This window comes from Pteropus alecto, unplaced genomic scaffold (assembly GCF_000325575.1).
Source record: "Pteropus alecto unplaced genomic scaffold, ASM32557v1 scaffold69, whole genome shotgun sequence".
In the NCBI taxonomy this organism is placed as follows: domain Eukaryota; kingdom Metazoa; phylum Chordata; class Mammalia; order Chiroptera; family Pteropodidae; genus Pteropus; species Pteropus alecto.
The window spans coordinates 2,740,067-2,763,337 of NW_006494610.1; the positions used below are offsets into that span (position 1 = coordinate 2,740,067).

General features: G+C 35.2%; 1 protein-coding gene across 9 annotated transcripts in view; it reads right to left on the bottom strand.

The window, feature by feature from the left end:
• Nucleotides 1-23,271, bottom strand: part of ADAM22 (ADAM metallopeptidase domain 22) — a 204,510-nt gene that overhangs the window by 77,555 nt on the left and 103,684 nt on the right. For all 9 annotated transcript variants that reach the window (XM_025042194.1, XM_025042195.1, XM_025042191.1 and 6 more), the window contains exon 4: nt 21,125-21,191. In XM_025042194.1, coding sequence (XP_024897962.1) covers nt 21,125-21,191 — 67 coding nt within the window. The remainder of the gene's footprint in view (nt 1-21,124; nt 21,192-23,271) is intronic.

Below are 23,271 nucleotides of genomic sequence, written 5' to 3' on the forward strand. Positions count from 1 at the left end.
CTATAAAATGTTAAAATAAATTTAAGAATTATTTTAATTCAATATTTTAAAAAATAAATGCTTACAGAAGAAGTTCTGAATATTCAGGAGGTACATTGTGAAGAGTACAAAATAGCTCCTTCACACATACTGCCCAGGCTACAGTCGCCTCCTTTAAGGTAAGCATTTTTGACAGATTTTGTGCAGCATGTCAACAGTAGTCTATGCTTAGTTAAGGAAATGTGTACATTCACATATACATAAATATCCTTTTCATTGCACAAATGGGTTTACACTATGCACCCTGTTCTGCCACTTGATTTTTTTTCCTTAATCTTGACATCTTTCGATATCGATATCTCATTCTTTCGATGATGGCATAATATCTCATTATAGGAGTGAACAATAATTCATTTAAACGGTCTGTACTAATGGACATTTGGACTGTCTCTATTTTTTTGCTGTCATAAACAATATTACAACAAACTCTCTTTCATATATTTTTGTGCACTTCTATCAGTATATAGGTAGATAGATTTCTAGGTATGGACCTGACAGGTCAAAGAGTATGTGCATTTAAAATATTAATAGATAAATTAAAAGACAAATATAATAGTATTTATTTGCACTCACATCTGTTTTAAATGATGTACATTTGAAAATACTAAATTGCCTTTTATTAAAAATTGTATATTTCAATAGACTACTACATAAGCCAATTTCACCAAGTCTTGTGAATGATAATGGTTCTCCCTATCTTCATATAACTTTCTTGAAGAACCAATGCTTTATGCAAGTAGGTATTACATAGAATAATCTAAGACAGATGTTATAGAGAAAAAGAAAACACAGCACATCCTAATAGTTTAGTTCTTTATCGGACTGCTAGTCAGCTTTTTCCTTACTGTCTCTTTTGTTCCAGAAATAAGTCTACTGTCCTTGAAACTTTCTTCATAGTCCTTGACTTAATAACACATTTATAACAGTACAGGTGTTTATTTTTAGCATATTAGGTATAGATAAAATAATTGTCTACCTCTATAAAAATGAACTATATAATCATTTATATGTCTATTGGTTTATCTTCCCAATGGACAAAAAGTTTATTGCAATTTTTATTCTAGAAAGTCAAAATAATCATTTACTTGCAAAAGTCAAAAACAAATCATACCTTTATTAAAAAGTCAGAAAGATGTCAAAAATTAAAAAAAACAACAACAAAATTTACTACAAATATGATTTTAAAAAATATAACACGAAGGAAGTTACCCAGACTGGGTTATAAAACTTTGAAAATCCAATAAAGGGCAGCAGTGCAAGCACAGCAGCGAGGCCACAGTCATTGCCCTCCATCCAGACCCTCAAAGGACCTTCGACGAGTCTATCAGCTCCAAGATGGGCCAGGGAAGCCTCCTCCAAAGCACCTCCGCAGTTTGCCTCCTCCAAAGCACCTCCGCAGTTTCCCTCCCCCCGACAAATGACTTCTCACTAACCACTCTTTCTCTGAACGTTCATTTTTAAAGAGATTTGTACTACCTCTCTTTACACTTACATTCTTGTTTCTATCTTATGTCCCCCATCAGACTAAGGTTTCCTGTCAGGGAAGACCATGCGCCTGATCTATGTTTATATCCCCAAGAGTGCCATTAGAGAGAAAACCTCCTTGAATCTCAGTTTCCTCATCAATAAAATGGGGATAATATCTACCCACGCTGCTTCACAAAATATCAGGGGATTCTATGAAATAGCAAAGTAGCATCCACTGTAAACTGCTATAAAAATAGGTGAGAGGTGCAATCAGAGAATATTTACTCAATGAGGGATTCTATCATGTCCCTTGAGCAGGGATTCTCATAATTTATTTAAGAGTAACAGTTCAGGCCATTGACTAATAATGCAGATTACTCTGTCTCTTGCCCAGAAACTCTATTTAAGCAGCTCCGAGACCAAGAATTCGCATTTTAACAAAAACTCCATGTTTTTCTTGCACCAGGAATACACTAGAGCAGTAGTCTCAACTCTGGCTGCATTATCAGCATACCTTGGGGAGCTTTTAAAATCCCAATGCCCAAGCCATATTCCAAACCAACAAAACCATAAGCAAAGATGGGACGCAGGCGTCAGCATCTTTTCAAGTGATCCAGATGAATCAATGAAGTTGCAGTGGATGAAAAGCCCTACTCTAGAGAAACGGTGCTCAATAGCAGTGGTTCCCGAAACTATCAGAATCTTCGCGGCGAGCTTTTTAAACTGACTGATTCCCAGGCCTTCCCTCAGATCTACGCGATCAGAATCTCCGTAGAGGTAGGGCCCCAGGGGTTTTAGAGGTGCAGAAAATTCCCCAGGTGATTTTGATTATTGTATTTGGAATTATTAACTTACAGTAGTCAACACAAGACCAAACCATCTCCATGCAGAGGATACCAGAAAGACACTAGGACCTTTCAGAGAATGAAAGTGTCCACCATATTCTGGGCATTCTGCTTGGCGACCTTCATGATTTATGTGATATTTCACGATGACCGATGAGGTGAATAAAAACTTCCCCATTTTACCAGTGAGAAGATATAGACGCCTTCACACTCAGGTATGCCTAAAGTCAAGTGTCTTTACGCTGCTGGTTCTCAAATGAGTGGCTTCCAGCCCAACGGCATCTGCTTTTTAGGAATTCAAATTCTCAGGTTTCCCTCTAGACTTAATCAGTAGGGTGGGGCATACAACCCAGCCGCCTGCATTTTAGCCAACCCTCCAGGTGATTTTGAGGTACTCCATGAAGTTTGAGAACTGCTTTCCACTACACCTGCCTCTGCATTCTAAAGCTCCTCACTGCTGAGCTCACTGAAATCCTACACTAGTTCCTGAGCAGATTTTTACAGAAGCAGAAAAGATGTAAAAAGCCATAGCTCTTCTCCATATTTTTTTCTTGTTCCCCCCAAACCAGCTGGCATTATCAGAAATAAAATGGAAGGTAAAAGGTGAGATAAGAATCTGTAGAATTCTGCCATGTACTGATCCAGGAAGAGCACAGGTGCTGGTAATAGGGTACCTCACAGGATGCTCTGGCCTGGATTAAAAGACTAGAGTGATCAACTATCCCAGTTAGCCTAGGACCAAGTGGTTTCCCGGGATGTGGGTCATTCGGTGCTACATCCATGAAAGTCACAGGCAAATACAAATGGTTTGATTACCATGAAAGGGACAGGACCAGTACAAACACCTTCAGACCAAAACACCAAACCTGCCACCCTTGTGTTTCTGCTCTTCTTCTGAATCATAGCCCTAACCCCTCTCAATGGGCACTGGTCCCAGGACTGGCCTTCTGCCCTGAAGAATGGGGTTCTGGCCAATCTTCCTGCTCCACAGGTGAGATCCTTGCTCACTCTAGCACAGTAGTTCTGAACCCTGGGTGCACATTAGTTTCACAGGGATAGCTTTTTAAAAAATCCCAAGCCTCACCCTATACCGACTTTATCAGAACCTCTGGGACCTGGGCATTTTTAAGATCGGCCCAGATGATTCCAACATGCTGGCATGATTGAGAAGCTATATACCTTTGCAGGAACTTAAGCCCTTGAACTCCGTTGCACACTAGAGTCCTCTCGGGCATGTGCACTGCCCAGATATGTTTGTGGCTGCATGGCTGGAGTCTGCTCCACCAGGTGCTTGCCTACAGTAACTTCCTCCCAATTTCCTTTTAATTGGCATTAACGTGAGGAAACTCCTCTTCCTACGCTGGCCCCGCCCTCCCAATAGTGAGAAATATTCAAGTGTTATTGAGTCAGGACTATTCTGAGTCTCTGAAGGGCCATTTGCATAAAGGAAATTCCTAGAAAAACTAAATCTTATGTTGGAGAGGATCCACTAACCCACCCTGATTAAAATTCATAACCTGGGATTAAACAGAATTAGACTGGATTCATAAAAGAAACATAGACTAAATATCTGTTCAAGTAAAGGGTATCTGATTCTATAGGCTTTCTAGGAAAAGTAGAGAGAAAGGTAATTTCACCTCATTTTACAGTAAGTTAAAATTAAATAAAGCTACCCCATAAAGGTTCCCAGATGCCAATAATCCGTGGATTATACTAATGCATTTCAAAATCTTTACCAGTTCATGCCAAAATGAGAGAAATAATGGAGTCAATTTTTCACAAAGCTAAATGTATTTAATTTTTATATAACTGTCCTTTGTTTAGATTCACAGAAAAGTTACAAAGGTAGTAAAAAGTGTTCTAATAGATCTATTACCCAGTTTCTCCCACTGTTAACATCCTACGTTACCAGAGAATACTTAGAAAAACTAAAAAATTAACATTGGTATATTACTGTTTACTAGATTCTGACCATTCAGATTTCATCAGTGTTTCCATTAATTTCCTCTTTGCGTTCCAGGATCCACACCAGAGTACCATATTGCATTAGTTGTCATATTCATTCTTTTTGAATTGTTGGCAATAGAAAATAGAATTTAGGTGTTTTGAAGGGGTTGTTTCCATACTGATCAGTATAAGGTTGTTCCCTGAAATTTGTTTTGTTAGCACACTGACCATGAAATATAACTCTAAGATCAAGAGTATAAATGAATACTTAACACTATGGATTTCTTCAAAAACTACCCTTATATAATCAGGTTTAATTTAAATGACTGATTAAAATGTCATTTTTAATATAACCCATGGAAATAAATTCTGAAAGGTTACTCAATAGCACTTGCTATAATATAAATCTAGGACTCCTTGTTGCCTTGAGATTGTTCTGGACTTTCCTTTCAAGGGTGTTTGTATAGTGGACAGTTTTAGAAGAAATATGTCCCTCTAGAGCAAAGGGGAAGCATATTTACTTCCTAGTATGAAAGATTCAGGTTTCTTATATTCGGAATTTTTCTCTAGGAACAACACACTGTGTGTGCAGGTGTCACCTGGCCCTTCCTGTGTCACGCTCTGGGAATAAAGGCTCATAACACAAGTATAAGAACATGTTGATATTCTGGCTACTGCTATGGCTACGTGTAACAAAGTACTTTGTCTCTGACCAGGAGTCCCTGTCTTCTGCCAGCACAGATCTAATTGCAGCAGGCCAAGTTATTAACTTGCAATTAGGATAAAATCTCAGCCTTTCACAGTTCTAGAAACTTAGATTTCCATCTTCCCCTAAAAATTAGCAAATTTGTTAACAGTGAGCCTCCGTTCTCACATTTCCATTTTCTTGTAAGACAAAAATTACTTGAAGATGAGTAAAGCACGTTGCCTATTTTATCACAGCTACTCTGTATTTCATTATACTACCAACTGACACCTTTAGAAATTTGTTTGCCACCCCACTCCAGAGCACAAGTGTTCAAGCAGCATCTAAATTATCTCATCCCAACATCTAAAGCTAAGTAGTCATTAAAATCTCTGCACTGTTTTCATATTTATTGATAAACATCAGGTTCTTATAGCATAGTCATCAATCAAAACCCATTTTAAAAACTAAAAAGAGACAAATCGAGCCAACAAAAAAAGAGAATATTTTATTTAAAAGATGCATGGTTCCTCCTAAAGAGGAAAAGATTTAAAAAAAAAAAAAAGATTATTGTAACAAGTTTCCACAAGAAAGGAAAAAAATAAAACTAGAAAGGTACTGAATATAAATAAAAGTGATAAGGAAAGAGTTAGTTTTATTGGAAGATAGTGAACCCTGCAGAAAATAGGGGCTATAATTTTCTTTTGAGCTCTCAAATTAAAAGGAAAAAAGCCCACCAGGGACCCAGTGAGCTTACAATCTATTTTTATTGTTATGCAGGAGTCTTTCCTTATACTGATTTCCCCAGGGTAATGTCAGCTATGGAAAACAAAGTATGAAAACTATGATAGGCTCCCAGGAGTTACAGCTCACAAGTACCCTAAGTAAACAATTGTAAGTCTTTTGAGCTGCAATGCATTTCCAAAAGGTTAAGGCTTACTCCCTCTCTTCTTAGGCACCTCCAGCATACACCCTAATTGATTTTACATTAGTTATAATCAAAAGAACTGTGTGTTAGTTTCCTAGGACTCCCATAACAAATTATCAAAAACTAGGTGGCTTAAAACAACGGAAATTTATTCTCACAGTTCTGGGGCTAGAAGTCTGAAATCAAGGTGTTGGCAGAGTCATGCTCCCTCTGAAAGCTCTCGCTTCTTCCTAACTTCCAGTGGTTGCCAGCAATCCTGTGTTTCTTGTTTTGTAGACATATCCTCCAATCTGTTTCTGTCTCCACATCGTGTTCTCCCTGTGTGCTGTCTCTGTCCCTATGTCTAACCTTTCCTTGTGGAATAACACCAGTTATTGCATTAGGGCCCACCCCAATCCAGTAAAATCTCCTCTTAACTTGAATACATTTGAAAAGACCTATTTGAAAAAAGGGTCACATTCACCTATACCAGGAGACATTAATTTTGAGGAACACTATTCAACACAGTATAACTTCTCATCTCTTTGAACATGACTAAGTGAATTTTTATATTCAAAACCCAAGGATTTTTGCTTCTAATAAGCTTGGCTCATTGAAATAAACTGGAGGTGTCTACCACAGCATTATTCATCTAATAAGATTAACCTATATCTTAATTACCTTTCGCCAGCTATTCTAGTTCCCATAGTGTCATTTAAAAATATTCATTACTATTTTTACACAAATTATACAGTAAACCTGAACTTCGATTCTATTATCAAGTCAAACACAGCTTCCCAAACTGCTTATTTTTAACCAGAGAATAGGCAAGAGAAATTATTTATTCAGCTGTCAGTAATCATTACAGACCCATCAATCTAACAATCTCTTATCAGACTACTAAAAAATTTTAGGTTCCTACAAAATGCTCCACAGCAACAAATCACTGTAATGCAGAGAAGATACTTATTAGGTTCTCTGAGATGCAGCTCTAAACTGGGAGAATGGAAAATCAATATGGACCACATACTGTGACTATATAATTACAAACTCATGAAATTATAACTCTTTCCAGGAAACTACTACATAACTGTATCTTTTTATAAATAATAGAAGTTTAAATGTATTGCCCTATATGAGTTTTTTAGCATCAGAGATGCATATTACCTAAAACCTTATTCTGTAGTTGATGTTTGACTATAACAGGAAAAAAATATCATTGCCTAGAAGACAGTTACACAAAAAGAAAGCATATTTGGCATTCCTAAAATAAAGGAAGAAAAAGGGGTTTTGTTCTATCTGAAAAGATTTTGTTTTCTTTTCCTCCTTTTTTTTTTTTTAAGAAAATGTAACTATACGAGGATCTGAGGTAAAGAAAAAAAAAGGACTTTTTTTTCCACTTCTATTATGAATTTATCCTCCTTTAATTTATTCCCATTTTATCATCTTCTCATCTATTCTTTTTTTGAAGGAAAGATCAACAGGGAAAACTTCCAGATGCCAAATGGGCTGTATTGCATCTCTTTTCCCTCTTACACCTAGAGCCTTAACCACTGTGCTCCAGAACTCATCATTAGCACTCAGTGGTCATTTTTACCCTTCTGTGGATGATTTTGACTTAGCGCGGGACTATTTCAAAGGTACAAACTAAGAGGAACTTCTAAACAATATCTTCAGGGATGCAAATTAGTATTTAATGTTGTATCTGGTTAAAAGGTGATACTAAGCCTGAAAAATATACGTGCTTTTTTTTTTCAGCAACTGTTTAGACACAGGTTGGTGATTTGTCTGTTTTTGTTCTGTTTTGTTTTGGTTTGGTTTGGTTATTTATTTTCCTGTAAAACAAAGGAGGGAGTTGAATTAGGTGATCTCTGAAGTCCTTTTTGATTCTATGATTTGCAATCTATTTTTAAAAAATCAAAGGTTACCAACTTTGTCATATAAATACTAGGTCAACTTCCAAAAAATCAGTATCTTGTACACTGCACTTGCCACAAAAGAATAAAAGTTACAACCAACAACAAAAGATGCTCATATATTTGGAAAGGTTTTAAATGTTAAATACAAAAATTTTAAACAATTTAAAAATTATTTATAAAAATCAATGATTTATGAGTCACATAAAAATCATAGTATGAATTACAAAATATATATATGGACGATGAAAGAATCTAGGTATTAGAACTTCTAGGATGGTGCTAAAATGGTACCTAAGGGTAAATTTTACATCCTTAGATGCTCATAGAAATGAAGATCAATAATGAATAACTTAAACATTTAACTTAATGAGTTATAAAAAGAACAAAACAGGTTTTTTTTTTTTTTTTAGTAAAAGAAAGTAAACATTAGAAACAAAAGAAAACTGGCTCTTTGAAAAAAATGTATTAAAAAAACTAACAAGATTGATCAAGTAAGAGTAAAGGCACAAAAAAAGCACAACAGAAATGAAACAGAAGATATATTTGACACAGAATTAGTAGATTTTAAAAACCATAAAAAGATTTGAAGAAAATATAGCAAAATATTAACATGTTAAATCTACATGCAGATATCTGTTATAATATTTTATATCATTTTTTATATCTTTTAAATATTTCAAAAGTTATAATATTTTATACCATTTTTTTATCTTTTAAATATTTCAAAATTACAGAATTTTTTTATCACAGGTCAATTGCTGGTATTTCACGACTTCAAATTTAAAGTTGATTTAGAAGTGGCTCTAAAATACCTTAGAAAAGAAACACGTGAATATGAGCCTCAGCATACAGTATGGAGTTGGCATCGAGTAAGCAGATGTAAGCCTCCCTATCTGGTTTTTATTTTTCACTGGATCTTTTATAGTAGGGGGAATAATATGCTCTTCCAGACCTGTCCAAACTGGACTTCTTGCCATATAGTCTTGGGTGAACAGAAGAAACTACCCAATTTCCTAACGCCTGGCATAATTCATTCACTTATGTTTTTTTTGTTTAACAGATATTTGTTGTCTTCCAGGTACACACGCTATGCCAAGTGCTAGGTATACAATACAAGTTCCCATGGTAGTGTACTTTTGGAGTAACTTCTCACGGAATTGATAGTCTAGGGGCGTAGAAGATTGTCTTATTACAAAACAGAGTGAAGGACAGCTATTGGTGATTTTGATGCGCTTCCTGTGTCCTGAGCAGAATCAGAGACCAGCAGTAAAAAAGGGTAGAAGCCACCAAACACCTAGCCAGAACTTCTTTACTAATTGCCACTTTATCTCAATAATGATATCAATAATGACATTTAGGGAACACTTCCCATACCCAAAGCTCTAGGCTACATGTCTGTCTTCCTCATGTAACAGATGAGAAAATTTTATTAATCAGAAAAGTAGCATGACCTCAAGAAGACAGCACTTACTCTGTCCAAAAATGGAATTTCTATGCAGAACACCTATTGACCCGACCCAGAATTACCAAAGCAACCACTCTGCCTTCCAGAGAGAGTTAGAGGTACTCTCCAGATTATCAAGAATAACAAGAGAAGAGAAAACAAAGGCAGAAAGTAATCAGTGTGCGAAGTCCAGAGGCATAATCCGTCTTGCTTCCTTTAGGTTGTTCCTGACTGCTTTGAGCTGAGGCTCTGGTCAAACACTGTACTCCTACTTTCCCTCCCTCTGTACCAGTGTCTCCACCTCTTGGTGGAGACTCTCTGTTTTCTTTCCATTCCTCACATGCACTGTGGCCTCTGGGCCTTGGCATATGCCCCATCCATTCTACTTGCCTGTTACTTATCTTTAAACCTCAGAATTAGTATCATTTCCTCAAGGAAGTCTTCCTGAACCAACCAGACTAGGTGAGGTCCTCCATCAAATGCTTCCAGGACAACATGGACTTTTCTTCATAGCACTCTCATAACTGTCATTTAAAAAAGACCTTTTGGTAGTTACTTTTATTAAGCCTATAACACTAATAAATTACTAGCTTTATGAGGGTAATAACTGCATCATGTATTGTTCATAGCTATATCCATGAGCTGATGGCAAGCACACAACACATTATCTATTAAATGAAAGAGGGTTGAGAACACAAGTAAGGAATGTGACAGTTTGGGCTTTTTTTCCATTCTGCTATAAATCTCTAATGTCAGCTTTCCAGTCTAAGTATCTCCATGTGCTTATGTTTTCAGGAATTTCCTATGGGGATAAACAAGTCCACCTGCATCTACCTCCTCTTCTACCTTATAAATGCAAAGAAAGGCTACTATGATAAAATGTTTGATAGTTGATACTAGAGCCCTGATCAATTACCCCACCAAAAAGGATAAACACTCCAACTATTTAGTACCGGGTACTTATCCTCTGGTCTTTATTACCTATTCTTATTTTTATAGTGACCACTTATTCACCATAAAATAAAAACTTTTTACAAATGAATAAGAAAATAACATAGTTTGGGACAACACTGAGGGAATAATTTGTGATTTTTTTTTTTTTTTTTGCTTCAAACTGGTTTCAAACTTTTAAAACCAACACTTCCATGACTTCCTGTTCAGTCATAATTACTCCAATAGTTCACTCTGAATTTCAAAAAAATTTGCAACAATGGGCTTGTATTAGACACTATACAATGAAAATATTAGTTCTATAACTAGAATTAAAATATGAACAAGTCTAGTATAAAATAATTTGTTTCATACAAAGTAATACCATTAGTGCTACTTTGAATTTTCAAAAAAATTTATAGCTGAACATGTCTTTTTAAGTTTATAGCTAACACTTTGAATATTAAGAGATGAAATAATTTGGATTTTGAATTGAAAAATATCTCACACTAGCAAGAAAATAAAGAGGACTTTCTCTACTCAAATTGGTTACAAACAGAGCTTAGAAACAACTCATGCTGACACCAGCTGTCACTTTTCATTTTTCCTTATTCCCAGCACTAAGAGACCTGACCTGTATAAACCAGTAATAGGCCAATACATTTTCTTCAGGTTACAGAGTTAAGACTACTTTGCAATCGACAATGCCATTAAGGCAGCTGATGCATTATACATGATTCTGGACCTTGAGCAACGCTGCTTCAGTCCTAAGGGAAAGCAAATTTTACTTAATCCCCAAAGAATTTTTCCTATAATGCAAAGAATTAAATCGTGAAATCTAAAACCTTCCTGAAACCACACTGATTACAAGATGAAAAAGGAGCATATGTCTGCACAAGCCTGCCAGGGGGAGATGTACACACTGTCCAGCTCATCAAAAAGATACTAAATAGATGACTCATGGTGGATAAACAGGTGGTGGATAAATAGTAAAGTTATATGAGACATACCTGAAATAACTATTGCATGTGAGAAAGAAACATTTTATCAGTTTATTAGATCTGTATAATTCTTTTATTCTTCCTGTGCGTGTGTGCACTTGAGTGTGTGTGTGTGTGTGTGTGTGTGTTGGGAAAGGGAAGGGGATGGGTATACCTTGGCAGGGATACAACCAAATATCTTCTAGTCTTTTGGCAGGATGATGATATGTGTCAGCTTAATTACTCTTGTCCATAAAACTTCATATTTCCTCCAGATGCAGATAAATGTACACATAGGCATAAGATGGGCATAAGAACAGAACCATGTGTTTGCCATGTGGGAGACGGCAACTATTTCAAATGGTTACAGTTTAGAAGCCATGGCCAACCCGCTGTACTATTTCAAATGGTTACAGTTTAGAAGCCATGGCCAACCCGCTGTACTACTCAGTCTAACTTGTATGGAGAACAAAAAAGGACTAAAATAAACTCCAAGATAAAATGGTTGAAAAAACAAGGATTCCCTAGAAGGTTTTCATTAGAATAATGGAAATTTTATATTTAGAATAATTGACTCACCTAAACTAAACAATTACATCTTTGATTCATGGCTTACTAAAACAACTGCTAACAAACATGTAACTGAAAGTGTTATAACTTAAATATTTGCATTCTGACTCCTTGGCCATTATTATTGTTTCCACAGAAAGGTTAGACCATAGTGCATAATAGCATGAATTCTGGCACCAGACTGCCAGGTTTCAAATTCTTGGGCAAGTTAAAATTTCTGTGCTCAGTTTCCTCATCTGCAAAATGAGAAAATAAGAATAATAAATGTACTCCTGGAGGACTGGATGACTTAACACATCTAGACTAGGGTCTAGCACATAGACAGTATCATGCAAGTGTTTACTATTTCTCCAACTGCTACTAGTACTTCTACTAATTCCTCAGTCCAGTTACCAGTATTGATCCCATCAGGATATCAGTGTGATTCAAAAAGGCAGAGATGGTATAAAACAGGAAATCCATAATGGCAAAATAAGCCCCTATAGGGGTATAATAATTATTTGCAAAAAAAATACAAGATTTTGAGAATGATTTCAAGTCATTTTATTTTTTAATTCCATTAAGGTGAGAGTTTCATTAGCTGGAGAGAACTTGCCACTCATAGCTTTAAGAAAGTAAAATGAGTAAAGAGAAGTTAACTCTTCCAGGTGACCCACACTGAACCCCTGGCAGCAGTTATCCGTCCCTAAGATAAGATTTAGTCCCTGAGCCTGAGTTCATAGATAGCAAATGAAAGCAAGTCTTTCTACAAGACAGCAACATATGGTAATTAGCAGTCAAGGGACCCAGCTCACTAGGACGCCCATATACCAAGCAAAAAATATATGGTTTTTCCAACTATGCTTTTCTTCAGGATTTAAAATACTTTAAAATACTTCTGTGGCTCTTACACTAATAACAGAGAAAAATTAAAGAATCCTCCTTCTGATACAATACACTATTTAAAAATGAAAGGATTTAAAAATGGGCAGCAACTCAAACCCACAGGACCCAAAGGACAAGGTTTCCTGTGCTGGCTCTATTTGCAATTACAGAATCATCTCTAACTCAGAAGATCCTGGAATTGAATCCCACCACCATCTCCGAAATGCAATTTAATAACTTTTTATTAAATTACAGGATTAACCCTATTTGTATATTTATTTTTTAGAAAGTATAGATCTTATTCTTGTAGGGTCCTTATATCCTAAGACAAAAAAATCATTTATGTCAGCAATTAGGGGTTAATGAAGTCATGAAATATAATAAAATTTAAAACTACTCTAGCTACAGTTAATAACTGCATATTCATGTATAAGAAAAAATATGTTAATATTTTTTAAAATTTTTCTTGTTTATTACTAGTCAGATTGATGTTAAGTCATGGCTAAACTGTTTCAGGGAATGAACATGAAATTTCTCCGAGTCATCTAATTTTAATGTTTTTTATTAGTGTAAAAAGGTATCATGTCCATATCTATGACATCTGAAATGTTCCCCACCGGCAGAGAGAACCCCTATACCCCAACCTGAGACGCCTGTGCCTGAAGATTTCCCTCACCCTGCCCCAGAGGTTCTGCTCTCAGATTTAGGTTCAGTGGTAGAATCCTTAACCTAAACCTCCCAGAAAGAGCTTGAGAAGAACATCAATATAGATCTAATTAATATACTGGAAGTTGCATCTGCTACACATTCCTATCATTGCTTAACTAACTGTATGTAATCATTTTAATCAACTCTATTTACACACACTCAGTTAAAGAATCCATATTCCCTAATGGACAAAATAGAGACCAAAACTCATTTCAGTTTATGATACATGAAGTGTATCTCAATAAAGCTATTTAAAAAAAATCCCAGTTATCATGGCAGCAGGAGCCCCTCTAAGGACCTACTAAGGGTCTTTAATTGATAATCTGCCCCTCACAGCAGGCCTTAAGATGCACATCACTGAATTTCTTTACTAGATAGATGCCTCCCTATCTCCACAGAGCCAGAGACAATGCCTGAAACTTCTATTTGAAATTAAGAATGATAAAACTGAGAGTTTAGGTGACAATTTCTATAAATAGATCATTTCCAAAAAAAAATTTTTTTTTAAATACTTTCTAAAAGCATCTTCCCAGGCCATGTGACTTAATTACTGTCTAGGTGACAAAGTATCATTCCCTTATCCAAGAGGATCTGGAAGAGCTACTGTAGTGCGAATTCAAGATAGAAAGTACGTTTCTCAAATGTAAGGGAAAGTTGTAAATAAGAAAGGCATTTTGGAAGAGAAATGCTGTTGCTGAGTTGTTTTCCTAAAAAAAAAAAAAAGAAAAAGAAAAAGAAAAGGATAACGAGATTTTAAAAAGCCTGTGAATAGATTACTTGGCAACAGTAGCTGTTGTTGCATTTCGTCTCAGACAGCCTCAAAACAAAAGATAACTTAAAAGCTATTTGAAAAAACATGTAAGTCTCTGCTTCAGAAGATTCGTCATTGATGCAATGGTATGGATGGCTTTGTACTAATGCATGCAACAAAATTTAGTGCACAGCAAAGCGTGGTTTTTGTATCTTCTTAATCACTTACTTTTCTCGCTTCTATACAAAGAACCAAGATTCTGGATGGTAATGGAGTTTTTGAGAATCAATAAGGAAATTTGATATCCAGGGTAAGCAAAAGCAGATTAACCTCTTTGTTCATCTTTTCTGCTGCAAATAAATATATATAATGACACATTGGCAGTTAAATAGCTATTTTTGTGCTCACCGTGGCCAAAAAGGAAACAATTCGAGCATTTATGTACTATTCAATCATATGCAATAAACTCAAGAAGAATCTATATCTCATAAAAAATGTTAAGTAACGTTGTTTTCAATAACAAAAAAAAAGAGGTAGAAGAGAATACAGCCACTAAACTATAACCTACATTTTAAATAAACTAAATTCTAATGACGATATTTTTTACTTAAGAAAGAAGTCCATAATATTTTATAGCACATATAACTATTTATGGGGTTGTCCTTTTCAAACAAAACATCTCAAAAGATCTCTTACAAAACATTATTTCTTTAACACATTGTGTATTTTTTAAAGTATTCAACTATTGAGAATTATGTTCCTCCTGGAGAAACCTAGAAAAGGAAATATGAGAAAGCTTGAATACGATTCAAGATTACAAGCAATTTTCTGGGGATGCTGTTCAGGCATATAGGAGCTACAAAGTTAGCATGAGTTAGGGAGGTATCTGTTGTCCTGAGAGTCACCATATTAAAAATTTTCTAAGTGATTTCTTAAAGCTGTCCTCCACTAGTATTTTTTTTTCCTGTCATTTACACATTCATTGGGCAAAACAAAAACGATTACGGCAGGATAAAGGTGCCTCTTTTTTAAGAAAGAAGATATGAGTTGGAAAACTGACTTAGAAGAATGAATGCGAAAGGAACCTAGAGACTGACTCTGCTTGTAGTTCGGGCATCTGCTATGCTAAGATAGTACCATGCTAAGCTAGAAATTAGTCATGGAACTCCAACCCCAGGAAGGGAAGATAGATGTGAACAGCAGGAGAAAAACTATTTTGCAGAAAACCTCAGGTTTTCTCTTTGTTTCTATATTTATTTCCTTGATATACTGTTTCCAGAAATGACAATGGCCATTTCAGTTTGCCTATAAAAAAAATTTTTAATGAAAATTACACCAGCATTCCATCAGAGTAAAAGTCTCTAGAATCACAATAACCTCTCCTACCCTTAAGTAGAAACTTTCTCCCCTGACACCTGCTCTCTAACACACAGCCTCTCTGCAATTTCTTTACCCAAGTATAGGCTTCAACCTTGACCCACAGTTCTTTGCTTTCTTATCCATCTTCTTAATGCCACTATAGACATAATTAAGACTCTGAGACAATGATCCTTGAGTGCCTCAATTCAATTAAATGATGGGTAGTAACCAGATTATTGCCAGGCAAAAGTCAATACTGTATAATGGGTGTCTCTGTAGATATCCATCCTTAAGAATAAGGATCCTGATCCTAAATTGAGGTGAGAATGCTCAAATACAATAGTTTAAAAATAATTAAAGTTAATAAAAAAGACATTCACCAGCTATTACTTTTGATTATTACCATAAAACATCAAATAATCTAACCAAAAATGGTTAATGATATTGATGATTGGACATGATCTTTCACTAGTAATAAACATAATAAATCATCTCTCTACCAAGATGTCTACCTTTACTTTTCGACCCCAAGGAAATCTGCTCCCTCTGCCATCAATACATATTCCTGGTATACACAAAGGATTTACAATTCCTTTCCTAGTGCTCTAAAACTCCTACTATGGCTATTTTCCTGAGATGTGAAAAATAAAACAGGCTTTTTGATAGAGTGTATCTTAACCAACTTTTTGTTAGAGTGTATCTTAATCTGTAACCAATGTTACAGAAAAACTACTCGAATGCACAACCAAATTGAAAGAAATAGCTAAAAAGTCTTTAAGTAGACCACCATTTCAATTTAAAGATTAGGCCATAAAGGGGTAATTTTTAGATACCTCCAGAATGAATGAGATGTGTACATAATAGGTCTAAATAAAATACATTTTAATTTTTAGGATTATCCTACTCTATATAATATAAAATATATGGTACATAATATGGTATAAGAATCAGCTCTGGAGTTATATAACCTAGATTCAAATTTCAGCTGGACTCATTATGGTTATTTTCAGCGAGTTATATAGCCTCTCTATGCCTCAGTTCCTGTAAAGTGGGAGACTACATAGCTATATTTATAATCACAGGTTGTTTTCAGTATTGAATAAATATAAATGTGTGTGTCTGACACATCATGAACAATAAATGTAAACAATTGCTATTATTAGTAGTATAATACTAATTAACTAGAGCTATATAACCAGAAACTTCAATTAACAAGAATATTGGCAGCTTTCAGCTTCAACACACAAAAAAGCTAGCTAACAAACAGTAAATGGCATGGTTTACACTCATTTGCTGCTACTTATCAATTTCAGTTTCCTTTATCTTAAGAATCCAGAGCCATAATTCTGCACAATCAAAATAAAAAAATTTTGTCCCCAAGATATTCTTATTATTTCCTTGATATACTGTTTCCAGTTGAGGCTTTTATGTTTACATTCTTTTGGAAGTTCATGTTAAACACACAAATGTTCTCCCTAAACTAAGGCTCAAATTTAAAATTTAATTTTTAAATGAATTGGAAATAAATGTAAGTAAAAGATGAAATTAGTATGAGTCATTAAAAGAATAAAAAAGTATCATTTTTTTTCCTGCTTAAAGCCTTTATCTTTGCAACCTTTAAAAAAAGGTTTTAATAGAACTTTGAAATCAGGATTAAGCACATATCTGATCAGGAAAAAACTGCCTTCAAAGAGGTATAAAATGTCTTGCAGATAATACAACTCGTTATCTTAAAAAAGAGCATTAAAATGTATTTCATTTTCCTCTAAATATAAAACTGCAACCAACAGCAAAGTCCAGATTGCAAGAACTGCATAGCATAAACAATCTGGTTTCTTCAACAAATAAATTGCAAAAGAGAATAAAAAAAGATAAGGGAAAACCAAAGGATTCAAAGAGGTTTTTTTTTTTTAATGTATTTTGTTAAAAAACTTAAATAGGCAAAACTAAACTACAGGGATACATGCTTTGGTGATAGAACTATAAACAAAAAGTAAGAAAATTATAACCATAAAAGTCAGGACATTGTTTGCAAGTCTTACAAGAGGAGGAGGGACGGGCTTGGGTTTGGGAAACAGCATAAGTAATTTCTGGCAAAACCCTATTTCTTTAACGGTATAGTGGTTCATTGATAGTAATTTCTGTGTCAGTGCTGTATTTTACAATTAAAAACATTTCAAAAATAAAATTGCAATCTAAAAGATTCACTAATACTGTGCTGGCTGGAAAATTACTGCTTGGCTATCGCCCATGGAAACATAGGCTATCGCCCATGGGAACATAGGCTATTGCCCATGGGAACATAACATTCTAACAGTAAGCTTTCTGCTTCTGTACCCCCGCTTGCACAACCGACCTGTGGGTTGACAGGTAGTGAATAGGAGAAAAATAGACCTTTGTGTTTAAGACAGAATGAGGAACGGGATTTAGGGCTTAAAAACCCTGTACCTCTACATTTCGGGGCTGCTTAATTCAGGGTCTGCGTGCCCCTTGCAGACCCAGCTGGCTGAATAAAGAGTGTGTTTCCTATATAACTCACTGATTTCTGGTGGTCCATGTCAGAGAGAGAGAGAGAGAGATACAACAATACAGCTATTATGTATTTTTTCATGCAATTTATTCATTTTCCCATGTTCATATTCACACCCTTAAATCAAACATATTATACATTAATTTTCACAAGTAAATGTTCTATGATACCTGAGCAGAGACATTTACTAGACTGGTTTTTACCCATTGTTTAAATCTGGTTTCATAATAAAGTTGATTTTAATTTTGCATCCTCAAGATAAATATGACCGTGTTTGTGCCAATAGACAAAAAAGTTCTTACAGAGTTTTGTTTTTATCTCCTTATACCTTTCATTTACTTCAGTCCCAGGAGAAAAGCCAATTTAAAAAAATTCATAGGGCTCTTAGGGAAGGTGTTATGGGCTGATTTGTAATCCCCTAAAATTCATATGTTGATGGCCTAAGCCCCAGTACATCAGATTGTAACTATACTTGGAGATAGTTTTTAAAGAATTAAGTTAAATAAGGTCATTAAGGTGAGCTCTAATCCAATATGACTTATGTTTTTCTACGAAGAAATTGGGCACAGGTAGACATAGATTTAAGACCATGTGAAAACACAGGGAGAAGACAGCTATCTACAAGCCAAAGAGAGAGGCCTCAGAAGAATCCAACCATGTTGACACTTTGATCTTGGACTTCTAGCCTTTGGAATTGTGAAAAAATAAATTTCTGCTGTTTAAGCCATTCTGACTCTGGTACTTTATTATGGCAGACCTAGCAACTACAAAAAGTAAGAGAGAAATTAAAACTAAAAAAACAAACAAACAAACAAACAAAAAAAACACCTATGATTTTATAATTTTTTGACTCATATAATGAAAAGAAAAGCTTAAGACAATTACAAATCATTAATAAAGAAAGGACAACTAACAGAGTCCATATGAAAAGAAACACCCTAATGAGCTAAGCACAGAGGGCAAAAAAAGAGGGAACCAGCAGGAAAATAACTGGGGCTACGGACTGAATTAGTGGGCAGGAATCGCTTTCAGTGTGGTTCCTGGAAAAAAAAAGAGAGGAGAATTTTGAGTTAGATTCTCTATTCCATTTTTTTTAATGGACTAGAAACAAATGGGGTGATGAGTGAAATCAAAGTGGTTTTCTTAAAGAGAGAAACATCCTCTGGCCCGAGGGTTTGAAAGAACTTTGGATTTATCATGTCCCTAGTCTGACAGGCTTGGGGTTAGGTAAACCATCAATGAAGAAAATGCAATTTTCTGGCTAGAAAATCAGCAAGTCAGTGCTTTGGGTGTTACACATACCCATGGAGCCCAATGACCTCAGAGTGGAATACACTTTATGGATTAAGTACAAGTTTCCTGAAAAGGGATATTACCGTAGAGACAACAGACAGCTGTTTGCTGGATTCTCCTTCCATGCTGATATTTGCATTTTGTCATTTTAGTGACAGACATAAATAGAAATAGTCAACTGCCTATTTCCTTTCATCTTTAATTTAATGCATTCAGAAAAGCATTACATAAAATAGAGAAGTAAAGCTAAATAAACAGGGATGATAATAAAAGGAACCTGGAGATTATAAATCTAGGTAATTTTTTTTCCAACTATAAGCAAAATGGCTCCATTCTCCTATGTCATACCTAGAAGAATCCTGATATCCTTTCTGCAGTTAAGCCAGTGATACAGTGATAAAAATTAGTCAACCATCCAATTACCCAACCTTAAGTTTAAAATAACTTTCTAGGAGGACTAACATAACTATATCTATCTACATCACTTGTAAAAATTAACAGATTTTGTTTTGTCTTATATATGTAGATATATAAAGATGTATTTACAGAGAAAATGTCCCAATGCCTGGAATTTGCTTTTAAATACTAAACACACACACACAGAGAGAGAGAGAGAGAGAGAGAGAGAGAGATCATCAAAATATTTATAACTGTTGACTCTGGAAAATGGACATGTAGGAGTTCATTACAGTATTCTTTTCATTTCTGTATATGTTTGAAACTTTCCATAATAATTTTTTTGTTAACATATTATTGAAAAATCTAGTTCTCTTCATGTTGTCGCTTAAATAGGACAATGTAATTTATTTTAGTTATTTAGTGATATAGAGTTTAATTTGAATAAAAAGCTTTATGATGGTAATATATTTAAACTGAAAAGCAGTGAACAATAGCTTTAAGAGAAAATAATGGGAAAATGTTTACAACATGATACAATGTTTATTTTTTAAGCAAGATACAATGTTGTAGATATGCATCATAGCAGCTACATGAAAAATATAAATATGGCATAGAACAAAAAAACACTGAAAGGAAATATATCAAAATGAAAATGAAGTTTACCTCTCAGTGATGAGTTTAAGGGTAATTTTTCCTTTTTCTCTACTTAGAACTTTTCTAAAATGAATATCTATCAAATTTATAATCAGAAAAAGAAAGCAAAAATATATAAATGGCATTTATAATTCTGACAGTCTGAACACTGTTACAATTAGCTAAACTCACCAAACTAAACATTGGACCTAAAGAAACCCTTTGGTGGAGTTTGGTCTCATATGCCCTCACATTACATCAGCAGCAGACTGGAAAAAAAAACCACATTCTTATGCCTATAATTGGAAGAGGCTTTTATTTGTGTGTAATCTTTTCAGAACTTCCCTGACAAAAACCAGTATCCTGAGATTTCTGTGTCCAGGGATTTTAAACTCCCTGGGACTTCTCAGAAGACCTAATAAGTTTATAATTCAGTCATCTCCAACTGAATGCAAAGCCATGAATCCTGGACCCAAGATTTCACCTCTTGCCTCCCAGTGATAATTTTAAAGGCAAATTTCAGAAATTATTTTCTGTGATATAATAAAAAAAAGAACCGATTACAGTTATACTAATTCCACAAAACATAACTCCAACAATTCCTACAGTATAAGAATTCGTTTCCTGATAACTAAAGGTTTTATTTTTTTCCCATATGAGTAATACATTTCCTTGATAAATTCTGAAATATAAAAATCCCAAAACTGTATACGTACCACTAACCAATTGCGCTACTAGAGCTCCTAAAAATCCCCCAAACTATAGATTAGAAGTATCACTGAAAATTAAAATCAAAATCAGTATTTAAAATATTCTGAAAATATTTCCCCTGGAGAGAGGAAAGCTTTACTCACTTTCACTTCCACAGTCTTCCCTCCATGTTCAATGTGTCTCTCTATGTATTCAGAGGACAGTAAATCACTGCAACAACAAAAGAAATGATTAAAGAAGACCCTGAAAATGTAAAGTAGTCGAAAATCAAGTTTACACATCCTAGCTTTAACGATTCTTTAACCCAAATTTTAATACAAAAATAAAACTTTATAGGTCTCTGTCTCTCTCCCCCCGGCCCCCCACACACAGGTTATGAGGTTGACTGACTAAACCACCTGTCACCCCGTTGCTCAACAGAGCTGATTCCATTGATCTAGTACAGGAGTTCTAGGAAACTACTCTAAGCACACCATTATTTTAAAGACATCTTATTCTTCTCTTTTTTTACTTTAGCTTTTTATCAAATAGTTTTAATTTGCTACCATACCTTACCATTTTTCGATGTGTTACATGTGCTATTTCATATAAGAAAAGTTTCCATCACAAAAATAAAAAGGAGGCAAAGAAAGCTAAAAGAAATGAAGTTATATACCATCAGCAGTTTCAAATAATTCTCTTTTGAAAACTCTACTAAACAACAACTGTCTTAAAATTTTTAAATGTTTACATCATCTTAAATATACTTCTCTTTAATTCTATATATGTGAAGAATTTCCCCTTTAATGGAGGTGCCTCAAGACACAACTTCTATAAAAAGTATTAAAGTCTCTACATTTTTAAAGCACTAAAATATAAATAAAATTAACATTAATAAATAAAAATTATATATGAAGCTATAAATTTTATGTGGATCCTGAAAAAGAAGATACTTACTGAGAAGGGCTCCTGGTGGCTAACTGGGCTCAAATCTTAAAGCAGAGCCTAGCAGCCATTTCTAAACTGGGGCCTTTTATCCAAACCACACTTCAGAAAGAGGCCTGCACTAAACCGCCTGCCATCTGGGACAGCCCTTATAAAAGAGTTCCTGGAATTGTATTTCAACCTACAGGACCGAGGCTTTCTCCATACAATCAAAGCTGCACAGTTATAATCCCATCAGCATCTTCTCTGACCAATCAGAGAAGATTGGTCATTCTGACCAATCAGGACAGTGCCTTTTAGGCCAATCAAACTGCAAGGATTTAGAGTCTCATTTGCATGAGTACAGACTCATCAGGAATGGGGACTTCCTCACTCTATATAAGCCAGCTTCCTCTCTGGCTTGGGGGGTGCACTTTCCCTTTCCATCAAAGATAGGAAACTATGTTCCTCTGGTTGGAGTTGAAACACCAAAGACAAACACTGAAGACGTTTCACAAGAGCAGAGCAGACAGAACAGAGCAGAGCTGTCTAGTGGAGAGCTGCTGCCTCGCTCCAGGCCCTCCTCACAGCCCTGAAGTTCCACAGCTGTGATGTTTCTAATTGAGCTGTTTACACTGAATAAAGTTTCCTTCTTCACCATATCCCAAACTAGGGATTCCTGTTGGCATAGAATTGTTGCCAATACCATCAGTTGACATTTCTAAACCTACTACTCTATTAATAGACATTCAGCCAACTAAAAAATCTTTCTTACAGTTATCTAAAGGTCACCATGCCAAAACTATCCTAACTATTAAAAAGAACGTGAATTTATGAACGCATAGGCCAACAATGACAAGCACCATACCTACAGTTGCTTGAAATGTAAACAGAATGATCAAACAAAAGTTACATTAATTCAGGCACCATAAGCAGTTTCCTATAGTATCTGATGCTTACATCACCATTTTGAAACCCTATAATTATATTTTAAATCACCAGTCCCCAATCTTTTTGGCACCAGGGACAGATACTCCAATGAGAATCTAATGCCTGATGATCTGAGGTGGAGCTGAGGCAGTGATACTTGTGCTGGGGAGTGGCTGCAAATACAGATGAAGTTTCATTCGCTCACCCATCATTCACCTCCTACTGTGAAGCCCAATTCCTAACAGGCCACTGACAGGTACTGGTCCACAGCCTGGGGATTGGGGGCCCCTGGTCTAAGTGCTTGTTTCATTTGTTTTTGGAATACATTTTACTATTAACTTTATGTGGGAGAACTAGCTAGGACACTCTAAGCTGCAAGTTGCAGAAAACAACTCAAAGTGGTTTAAACAATCAGAACATTTATATCTTATTTCTCATTAGAAATTCCAAAGCAAGT